This window comes from Parasteatoda tepidariorum, chromosome 7 (genome assembly GCF_982258835.1).
Source record: "Parasteatoda tepidariorum strain Cologne lab strain chromosome 7, Ptep-v5.0, whole genome shotgun sequence".
Classification (NCBI taxonomy): Eukaryota; Metazoa; Arthropoda; class Arachnida; order Araneae; family Theridiidae; genus Parasteatoda; species Parasteatoda tepidariorum.
Genome location: NC_141761.1, coordinates 114,128,412 through 114,140,551, shown reverse-complemented (window position 1 = coordinate 114,140,551; position 12,140 = coordinate 114,128,412). Strand labels below are relative to the sequence as shown.

The 12,140-nt window shown below is 28.3% G+C and overlaps 2 protein-coding genes across 2 annotated transcripts in view; both read left to right on the top strand.

Annotated features, from left to right (window-relative positions):
• Nucleotides 1–5,112, top strand: part of LOC107441452 (receptor-type tyrosine-protein phosphatase T) — a 70,424-nt gene extending 65,312 nt beyond the window's left edge. The window contains exon 11 of the mRNA XM_071182998.2: nucleotides 5,021–5,112. The gene's annotated coding sequence lies outside the window, so the exon portion shown is untranslated. The remainder of the gene's footprint in view (nucleotides 1–5,020) is intronic.
• Nucleotides 2,671–12,140, top strand: part of LOC107441451 (plasminogen) — a 50,117-nt gene continuing 40,647 nt past the window's right edge. The window contains 1 exon segment of the mRNA XM_087168932.1: nucleotides 2,671–2,929. Coding sequence (XP_087025058.1) covers nucleotides 2,671–2,929 — 259 coding nt within the window.

The following is a 12,140-nucleotide window of genomic DNA, read 5'->3' as shown; positions in this document are numbered from 1 at the left end:
TTATGAGACTGGTACATCCGTTCCTGTTCTACGTAGTAAATTTGATGTGACTCTTTTTATTTCTTTCTTACTTTCTCTTCCTAAGTAGGGATTCCTTTGTTACGGGCTCTTAGAATATTATTATTTCTTTTTCCCTCTTCTTTTATTCTGGCTCCTCCTATTACCCTTTTCTTGGAATTCCTACACAATTCGTGTCACCCTCTTCAACCCAAGATCTCATTTTCTCTTCGATGTCCTCACACCATTACCGCAACATTAGGTTCTACTTAGCATGCTTTTGGTCATCTCGCTTAAGGCTCATTCTGACGTATTCTGTATGGTATCCATAATGCGTTATTAATCTGATGAGTTTCTTTCTCAGGATTTGAGAGTTTTCAAAAGAATCATCTGTCGCTCATGTTAAAAGCTTGATAAAATTCAAATCAATGGACAATTGCAGCATCTCTTAAATTTTCCAAATTATAGTCATTACTTCTTAAGATTGATTTCCTGATTACGAAAATATAATTTTTAACTCTGACAAATAAATATTTATTTAATTATTAATATTTTAATTTGAGCGAAAACGCCCTCACTCGAAAACGACCGCTGATTGGTGTGACGTCATTAGAGCCTTACTCCTCACGACCTTCCCGTTGTTATTATGTATTTTCTTTCTTGCGGTTTTAACTAGCTCTTCTTTAAATTATTTTTTCCAAATTTTCCCGCGTGTATTTAAATGCGTATTTAGCAGCAAATATTTTGAAATCTATTGCATATATAGAATCAAAATGGAAGAGGGGTTTCAAAAAGCTCAAACGGACAATTTGCCGCAAGTTACTGAAGAGATGATTATGGATTTTTTTCGAACGAACCAAGATTTCATTTCGCCTGAAATCAAAGGCATAAAGGCTCAAAGGTATAAATTTGTTTATTTATAAACTGTAGCTGTAAATAAGGGCGTCGGCAAGGAGGTGCACTTACACTACCCTGGATTTTCTTTAAGCAATTAAAAATAAATAGAAAAGCAATTTAGTTATAAAATTTTATGTAAAAAATTGATTAATCAAACAAGAATTGCAATCATACAGAATAGTTTTAATCTTTTTTTTTTGTGGGGATGGTAGTTTGTTAAAGGGTTGCACCCCCCTATATTTTATTCTACCGGCGCCCCTGGCTGTAAATAATTTTGTGTGTGAAAATGGAACGGCGATTTGTTATAACACATATAGGTACACGTTAAAATATAGCAAGGATTTAAGTATACTAAAAACATCTTTCCACTTTCATAAAAGTATAAAACTAAACGCTATTCTTACACACTAAATTATTATTACTCACAAAAACAAATAATTATACTTACTCACAAAATTATTATTATAAACGTTATACTTACTCTTTTATTAAAATTATTTTATTAAAAATTAATTTTAATAAAATGTATTATTTTATTAAAAATTAATTTGAATTAAAGTTATTATTTTATTAAAGACCAATTATAGACAACTTTGTAATAATTACAATCAATTTTATTAAAATTAATTTAGTTAAAAATTAATTGAAGTCAATTTTATTAAAAATAATTTATAAACGATTTTATAAAAATAAATAAGCTATTATTTTTATTAAAAATTATTGTTTTATCAAAAATTAATATTTAATAAAATAAAATTAAAGAAAATTAGATTCTAATTTATAAAAAAAATTAAAGAAATAGTCAGAGGCAAGCTAGTTATAGAATATTTTTACCCTTTCTACTGTCAAACATAAATACACATCTTCAATTTTAGTATATTTTACTTTAACTACACCTGCTAATGTTTTTTTATCGAATTTTTCTATTAAATTTAAAAATAAGTTTTGCTTCATAATATTTTTTAAAGTGTTAAATCCAAGGTGTAAATAATAACATGAACCATTTTGAAAGATACTGGTACATTTTATGAATGATGTATTAAAAATCAAAAAGATTTTTATTACATTATATTTTAAAGCGTCTAGTTATGCAGATAGTGTGCATATTGAAGGATTTAAAAAAATATAATAGTTTTTATCCCTATTCTGTAAAAAAAAGAAAAAATTAATGTATACTAAATTTTATATTAAATAACTATTTCATAATTTAAGGTTTCCAGAAACTTTTAGAATTTTTACGGAAAAGAAAGATATGAAATAGCGATTAACACAAACTAATATTACATGGACATAGGAAAGCTATAAAAAACTTCTTCTTCTTTATCGACACTATGGCCTTGGGGAGGCCAGGTCTGTCTCAATTGGTTGTTTAGTCTAATAAGATTCTGTTTTTCAGTTTTTAAATCATCTTTTTCACATATATATATATATATATATATATATATATATATATATATATATATATATATATATATATATATATATATATATATATTATATATATATATATTATTATATATATATATATATATATATATATATATATATATATATATATATATATATATATATATATATATATATATATATATATATATATATATATATATATATATATATATATATATATATATATATATGTATATATATATATATATATATATATATATATATATATATTTTAACTTCAGATCAGCAAGACAAACATATGGGGATAATGCTATAGGCTATGTGCAAGTTAAGCGAGAAAGTGATATCTGCATTGTTAAAGGGAAAATGACTCCTGAGCATAAAATAAAAACCAAAGCATATGCAATAACTTTGACATGTGATGAATCTTCTGGGGTCATAAACTCATTAGTGTGCGATAACTGTGCGGCCAGCGCAGGAGGATGCAAGCACATGATAGCATTTCTTTTCTGGGTTCACCGAAAATGTTCGCTACCATCTCCAACAGAAATAGAATGCTATTGGAAAAAATCTAAACTTTCATCAGTTGGTTCATCCCAAAAATTTATTCATGCTTCTAGTTTAGGTAAAAAAGATATCAAAGATCTTCCCCCAAAGTGTCCTTCTATTTTAGAAGCAATACACTTCGATTTTAAAATATATTTTTAAAAAACAAACGACGTTCAACTAGGCACGTAAACAAGCGTTAAATCACCAAGGAGAAAAAGTGTAAACAAACGCGAGTCAGGCTCGAATGGCGTCACTTTCTTAAAAGTCACGTGACTTCCTTTTTAAACTGAAAACGAAAGTACACGATTTTTAATTGCTCTTAATTAAAAAAGTAGCATTTTTTGGGAGGTAAAAAGATGTTTTTCAGGACTTTTCCATCATTCTGAATTCATTAAGAACATAAAAAAAATTGACTGCAATTGTCCATTGCCCACAAAAGAAATCACTCGAATTTATGCGACCCTCTGTCTGCGTCCTTTTCACCCTCCTATCATGATGAGGTGCAAAGCAGGAGTTATCTGGAATGGGACCATCGTGAGTATTCTTATACTTTAAAATCCTTCCTTTGAGGGGAGATGTTTGCTAAGAATTTTTTTCAAGAGTCTTGAAAAGTGGGCGGGGAATCAAAAATGGAATTGAATTGAACCGAATTTTACGTTTAATTGATATTTTAAAATCAAAGTTTTGGACTCCAGAAAATTAGGAGAGTATTTATCTTTACAATATGCTCAAAACAATCTTAGAAAGGATTTAATCTGCTTGAATTAAAAAAATCTTGTTAAATATTTTGACAATTTTTATTTTATTTTTGAAAAATAATTATTTTTTAAACTAATCTAATCTACTAATGCTATTTGAAAAAATTTTTTTTTTGTTTGAAATAATATTTTTAAGTCGTGCTTAATGCCAACCAGTTAAAAGTTTAACCAATAAAATAAACAAAAATCTCAACAGTGACAATATTCAAACATTAACGGAGTTTTAAATGTTGCGCACATTATTTTTTAATGAGTAAAATTTGTACGCAATATTTCGAAACATTTACGGAATTTGTTAATCAAATTTACAAAAACTAAATCATAAATTTTCTATCAACAATATTATTAATTTCCTAACTTCTCCACTTTGAGAAAAAGTATGGTCAACAATACCAGAATATGATAAAATTTACCGTGCTTCTGGCTCTGTGGGAACACCAGGAAAACTCGAAAATTTTTACCGAAATCCCTTGGCGTACCAGAGCAGTTCGAGAAAAATTTACAATAAAATATGCTTTTTTAAAATTAATAATAAAATATGGTTTTATGACATATGCCATAAAATTTGGTAACTGTGGTAAAATTTGATAATTTTTCATAATATCTTAGAGCATGGCATAAGAGCCATTTATTCCGGTAAATTTATTTTTTCAGTTTTTTTTTGTGGTTATAAGAACTATAGTTTGGAAAAGCAGAAGTTCTGGTACACCGTTACCAAAAGAGCGGAAAAATTGCCAAATAAATGGTTTAATAACCGTATATTTTTGTTTTTATTACCAGAATTATTATTTTGATAAAATTGGAAATGTCATAGCCATTCTGTTTTTCCAGTCTCTGTGCAGTGCGTAGACACACAAATATCCTTTATTTATTTATCCCACAAATTTCCTTTGCAAATCTCCTTTATTCAGAATAGGAAGAACATTACTTATCTATTCTACCGATTAATTCCATTGAAATTCGGAATCAACAGTTAACTCGTGTTTTTTAAATTTTGTTCATTTCATTTTCTTTACCCCTGATTGTTTCTTTAGAAATCGAAAAATAATATTGTGTCAATATCTTTAATTTCAATAATATTTCAGGAAGTTTCCATCTAATGTTTTCTAATTGATGTTTGAATGTATTAACTTGATTTTCTTCGATGTCGAAAAATAATTTAGTTATTTTAAGCGTCGAGAAACCATTATCTCGTTTTCAGTTTAACGAAAGGCATAATTAGAAAATTAACTGGGTCATCGGTTGATTAAATACTCATTCTTATTAATCGGCCAGTACTATCTGTTGAGCAACTGGTTTTTACAGTTTTCTATGTGCACGCAGTGTTGTTTTCAATGTTATTATTTTTATTACAGAAGTGATGTTAATTTCTGTGATATAATTTTAACGAAGCACTTTTTTGTTTTTAGGATATTTGATACAGATTGGCATTGGAAGTTCATTAAGGAAATTTGCAGAGAATAAATTGTTTTTCAGTCTTTAATAAAATTTTGATTAAGCACCTTCCTTTCTTTATTTCATCAAATCAATTAAATTTTTCCAAAAAATGAAAGAAAACACGATTTCTACATAAAGAACCAAACAGTTTCAAAAAATCTAAAATGTTAAATTTCCAAACTTGTCTTATTTGCACAGTTTTTAAAAAAACTTAGTTTCATAGGGATAAGTATTATTGAAAAAAAAATGATATGCTTATCATATGTATCGATTTTAATCTTTTTAAAGTGTGATAAGAAAACATCTGTAATTTCTCCTTCACGAATGGAGAGTCTTTATTAGTACTTTATCAATATGCTGCCAGTGAAACAGTCAAATAATTTTACCACGTTTCATAGATAAGTCTTTCGTCTTATCGTGAAAACTTTTTTTTAATACTTTTTTTCCTTAACATAATATAAATGTTACATTATGAATTTTATGCATTCAATTTACTATGTTTAACATTTGTTTTCTAATCTTAACTACTGTATTCGTGATAGAAAAATAAAATTAGCATGCTTTAGTCACTCAGCAATTTAATTGAACCACTCAGCGACTCTCTTTTTTAAAAAAAAATCCCTAGAATTTGAAGAAAATTTTTCTTTCTTTGTTTCAAAATATTGTGTTTTGGATTATCAATGAAAATTTACAATGCAAGAGTAGTGTTATTAGTCATCTTATGGCACCATCTTTTTCTTATATTTATTAAACTTTTTTTTTCTTCCTCCAGACGTGAACACGTACCTAGGTTTGCAAAACCCTTACCCTTATAGTCCACATCTGGCTACCAGTCCAGCTCGCCACAACCCGGCGAGCCAGCCTGATCAGTGGGAATTTATTATAAAAAATTGCATATTACGTAATGCATATAAAAAAATTTTACAATAAAATTTAGTAAACAACATTGAAAGTTTTGCGGAAGACAATGAAGTGCATCACATTTGTTTAAAAGAAAAAACAATTAATGAAACAATAAATGAGGTTATAACAAAAATAAAGAAAGAAGTATAAAAAGGAAAACAAAATAGAGGAAGAAAGAGAAAAATAAAAATAATAAAATTTGTCCTGATATTGCTGTGAGAAAAATGACCTGAAAGTCTCAGAGAAATGTGAATTAGATTTGATCTAGTTAATGGTGCAATTGTTGACACTAGTTGAGCTATTTCTCTGTAATGACGTCTTAACCATCAAAATGTGATGGGAATTATTAGAGAAGTGAATTTCTGTTGTTTGTCACGATATTGAAGTTTGTCTTTGATGGCTGAGGTAAGTTTTTCTTCATCTTCTTGATTGAGGAATTTAATCTCTACAGGATTTACAGTACAGTAAATAGTGGTGCATAATGTATGCAGAATATTATTGTATTTTAGTAAAAATAATCAAAAATGTTTAATAATATTTTAGCAACCTAATATTCCCTTTTGATTTAGGAAACTTTTTTTTTCATATTTGTTGCATCTGAAGCAATTATTTTTGTAGTCTTATTGATCGCAATAATTCGATTACAGTGATCGCAATAATTCGATTACAATTGTCTATTTTTTTGTGTAAAAAAATGTCATTATGGGTGAAATTCAACAGCAGCATTAACTTCAAATGCGGGTTAGTTCCATCAGATAGGAAGGCAAAATTTCCCTAATACTTGAACCTGGAGTTCTCTTGTCTTCTGAATTGGGTTCAAAATTACAAAGCGACGGAGTTAAACAGTTAAACATTAGTAATGGTAAACTTAAATATGCTGTTCAACGATGGTTATAAAATAAAATAAAATCTTTTTGAGGAAATTTTCCTGGTTTGGTTGTGATGTGACTTAGTATTTTTGGTCTTCGGCATTGCATACAGGTTCGAGCCCACTGTCTACAATCTTTGTCTACATATTTGATAAAAGAATCGAATAATTTTGTAAAAATTATGATGCCTAGTTGTGATAAATTGAATTAAAAATTTCTCTTCTATGCTTTAATAAAATGTTTGAGATATCTCGTTTGGGGTATCAGAATCAAGAAGTTTTTTGAAAATTACGGAGTTTCTAAAAATCTTTCTTGTTTTTTGACGATTTCTGATCGGAAAATAAATAGTTTGGATAACGTGTTTGTCGGTGAGCTTTTCTAAAATGGACAGAATGCGCATTCAATGTATAAACGAAATGTGCGTTTACGAAAATGGCTCAAAATGCGTGTTTATGAAAATAACTGCGCTTTTGCAATGTTAAGCAGTGATTTTAAAAAACCGTAACGCAGCTAAGAAAAAGTAGTGTGAAGTTTTATGTTTTAATATGCATATATTGTCATCTACAAGTTAAATACTAAATCTTTTAAATATTAGACTACTACTAATTTTAAGCATAATTGTTGAACAACTTTAAAAATTTAATAAATTACGCAAAATAAAAAGAAATGCTTTATAATATTATATTTGGATATAATATTTGGATTTTAACGGACATTGATGAATCCTAATGATTAAGGGGAGCTCATATTAATGATTAAGGAATTAAACAGAGCTCAAAAATTATATTAATTAAAGTAATTAATCACTCGTAATCATGATTACAACTTAAAATACTTTTGATTGAAACTGTAATCGTGATCACACTGACGAATTACAATAACCTATTACTTGTAAGATTACAACTGCGCATAGTTTTGAATACTGTAACAGTGATTACGAGTAATCTAAATGCAAGTTATCATGATACACATAATAACGATTACTTGCAACAAGATTAAAAGTAATCAAAATGTACGATTACAACTAAATACGATTGTATATTGCGTGTATAATGCAAAACAGATTATATAATGATAAATTTTATACGTATTTACATACAACGACATACGTAAAAATGTGTCTATGTATAAACTTAATGTATTTACCTAAAATACATGTACGTATGTATACATTTAATATATAATTCAAAGGTTTCCGGATCCCCCAATAATTGAAAAGCCAGGGTCCATGATTTTGAGAAAATATTTCTGTTTAGTTTCCATAACTTTTACTTTTTTTTCCTCTCTATCTCTCTTTCTAATGTAGGGGAGAGGGGGACACATATGAACAAGATTAAAAACGCAAAGCAATCATCATATTTCAAGGGAAAAAAATCTTTAATATGACAGATATAGATACGTATTATACTGAAGGGGTTGTAGCTTACTATGCGAATTTAAACTGTACAACAGTACTGTCAATAAGAAAATAATTTTTCAGCTGTACAATAATTTTTTCACTGTTGGGTTTTTCGCAACTTCATGTTCCTCAGGAGTTGTAATGGGCCTTTTTCTTTCCTCTCTGATACTCTTTCATGCTTTTTTTTCATTTTTCTATCTTTTCATCTGTAGTTTAGCAATTCTATCTTTCTCAGGTGTATCAGTTAATATGCGTGATGCGCGATCAACCATTTAATAAAAAAAAATTTTTTTTAAAGAAAAAAATAATAAATTAATTATGGAAAATTAAATAATAATAATTTTAAATGCATACATATTTTTTAAACTTATAATATCATGAGGATAATAATCTTAATACTATGTAGGGGCACATGTAAACTGTTCACATCTGCCCCAGATGATTTGCTCACAAGTGCCCCATCATCCTTCTTAAACCTTACTTGAAAAATAAAGAACTTTTAATTGAGTAAAAAAAAATTAATTGTCATAAACTTACCTGAATGTTCATATAATGGTCTGCAATAGTTAATTTCAGTTTATTAGTTGATTTATACTATGCTTTCACTTGAAGAAGCTAGTGATTATAATATATACAACACCAACTGATACAAAGAAATTGTCAGAATAGAACAACAAAATGTCTCATTGTACTGAAAGTTTCGCAGAGAGGTAGGACTAGTACTGCCATCAATTGAAAATTTTTCCAGATTTTTTATTTCAAATCATATTGGTAAAACATACCATGTTCACATGTGCCCCCTGTTCACAAGTGCCCCCCTCTCCCCTACATAGTGCAACTTATTATATTGTATAATTAAATAGAAAATTAGTAAAAAATAAAATACACACAGAAAATGCACTGTATTAATAAATAATTTAGGTGTTTAACCTAAGTGAATCACCGCACGACTCATGACGACTCACCACAGCTCAATTTTTAATTGATGTAACAATTGTATTTACAGCTTATATTCCATTGATTCCCCTTTTGAATCAAAACTCAACCTCAACATTGTAGTTACATCAGCATTATCCAGAAAAACTATCTAGTTTAAAATTTTTATTTATTTACTGTCTGAATACCAGTTCAGCTCACGGGGTTGAAAATATAAAAGTAAATAATCAATAAATCGATATAAAACAGCATGCACAAGCATCTACCGAAGCAATTAATAAAGTTAAAACAATTAAATTTATTTATTTATTATTATTTGTTGCTCTTTCCGAGGACTTAATGTTAGATTAAGCAAAACACATTTTGAAGAAGTTCAATGTAACAAAATAAAGATCAACAAAACATAGCTGCCTTTGATAAGGCATGCAAACTCATTTCAGTCAAAATTTACCAGACAAATTTCTCCATTAATTTTACTCTCGAAAAAATAACTTTTGCTATTTATTTCAATAACCGTTGATTTTGACATATTTAATCTCATAAAAATGTTACAAAAGCGAAACTGTAAACAAAATAGACACGACACGTGGTTTTAGACGTGGATCTTGCGCTAAAATGTTTTTTATGTTGTTCCTTCAGTTTATCTGATGAAACAAGTAAAAAAATATTTTATCATTAAAGAATCTGCCATAAACGACGTTTTTGTAATTAAATCTGAAATTATATATTTCAATTTTCCTCAAAAAATATTGGGAAATTTGGGTTTATGTTTTAAGTCATGTAAAAAAGTCATGTTTTAAGAAGCATATTTGATAAAAAGCATTTTGAAGCAAAATGTATAATTATTATCGCTCGATATTAGATAACTGGTTTAACTACAAATGACAATCTTCATTAATGAAAAAATATTTTCCGAGATGCAGCCAAAAATGTAATTATTTCAAATAAGGCGCGTAACAAGTATCTTTCAGAATATTTTTCTATGAATACGAGGTGAAAGCAGGACATAGCATACTTCAGGTAGACGCGTAGATAATGGAAAAATCTGTATTCTTCCTTCTTTCAGATCTTTCCTTCTTTTTTTGAGCCAGAATTACATCAGCTTCAATACGCTTTATTTTGATCTTTTACCTTTAAATTCTGCATTTCATTCGTCTGTAATCATATTAAAAATTAACATTACCTATAAAATGAAATTAAACAAGAAATATCTAACTAGATTAATAAATATGTCCAAATCACGTATATCGTGAACCACATATTCGCAAGACGTATATTAACTCAGAGAGTTGGCTGAATAATGTCATTTAGACAAGTACCTTTTTTTTTCTTACTTTATTTGAAACTTAAATATTCACCCATATTTCATTGATATGCTAAAAAGTTTCCGAGCTCAATGCTCATTTTACTTTTTGTTATGAAGAGAGTTAGAAGAGAAAGTGATTATTAAAAAAACGAGAAGTTTGTGTAAGAGTCGTTTTTTCGAATTACTTCTAATATTCTAGTTTTATAGAAGAAACTAGTTTTTGGCAAAGTTAGGTGTCTGTTTTATATTGTAATCTCATCTTCCATCACACGAGGGCATAGTTTCTTCTTTCAGCATCCTTTTTAACCATTATTGTCTTTCAATTTTAATAACTCACTGACTATCTTTATTATCGCTATAGCTTCTATCTCTTCTTTTCATGATCCGTTAATCTCTATACCTTTGGCAATTTTCACAAAGCGCACCAAAAAAGCGAATTTTATAATTATATGTAAAACATTTTCAATTCGTTTAAAAAGTTCTTGAGATATAGCGAAACACGCAAAAAGTAAAATTGAAATGAAGGAGTCCAAACTTTGGAGGAATTTTCTGAACAAATTATTAGGACCCTACTTTGCAGCTATCCCCTACATATTTGGTTTGAGAAGTGTGAATCTATCGAAAAAATTCTATGCTTATTCAGAGAAAGTTCGTTTTTATGTTTGATTTCGTTACTTAAAATAACGCCTGCACTTAATAATTAGCATATTTGAGGTCACCCCCCTTGAGCCATAAGGATTAAGTCCTAGAACGTGGAAAACCGATCATTAGATCAAAAGTTATTCAGGCTGGTCGGTTTTTTTTTTGTGCACTGTACATGCAGGCGCGTACAATCTTTTGTTATTCATTGAGCGTAAGCATCCGAAAATTACTGAACCTTAATCTGTATTTTTAGAATCCTTGCTATAAATGTACACTATAGTGTTGCAAATTAATATTTTAACCAGTTAAAAATATAACTGTTGCGATAGGTGGAATTATAAAACATCCAAAACATGTTTGTACGGGTGAGTACGGAATTGAGTTAAAATGGGATTATTCGAAAAACCATGTCTTAATCTGCAATTAAACAGGCTTTGATGTATTTTTTTAATAGATATTTCTTTCATATCAATAGCATTTCTTGCTTACATATCTTTTATTGTTTAATTTTTTAAGGATTCTGATAAGGATAGACACCGCCATATATTCAAGGATATATGCTTAGTATCAAACTGTAGTCTATGAGCTTATTCATTTAAGTTTATTTATCATAAGTTTATTATTAAATGTAGTTTATTTATCAGTAGATTTTTTTTATCAGAAATTTATTTTTGAAAATGAAAAATATTATCAGCATTTACCCCAACATCCTTCCACAATAATATGGGATTAAGGTAAATTTAAATAAAATAAAAATTATAAATTTGAAACATCTTATTTTTTTTTTTTTGAATTATCAAGAACAGCTGCCCATGAGAATACCGCCATGTGTTCATGATTGAACAAAGTGTATTTCAGCATTGACTTCAAGCAATGGGGATGACGAGTTTGCAGGATGATGGTGGTACTAAAATGTGTTACGTGTATTTTGCTGTTTGCTCTATTAATAGGTATGTCGCACATCCTTTTAAAAATATGCATAAATATATTTCGTTTTTCGTAAGTTTATTTCGGATTTTTTAAAACTACGTACCTAT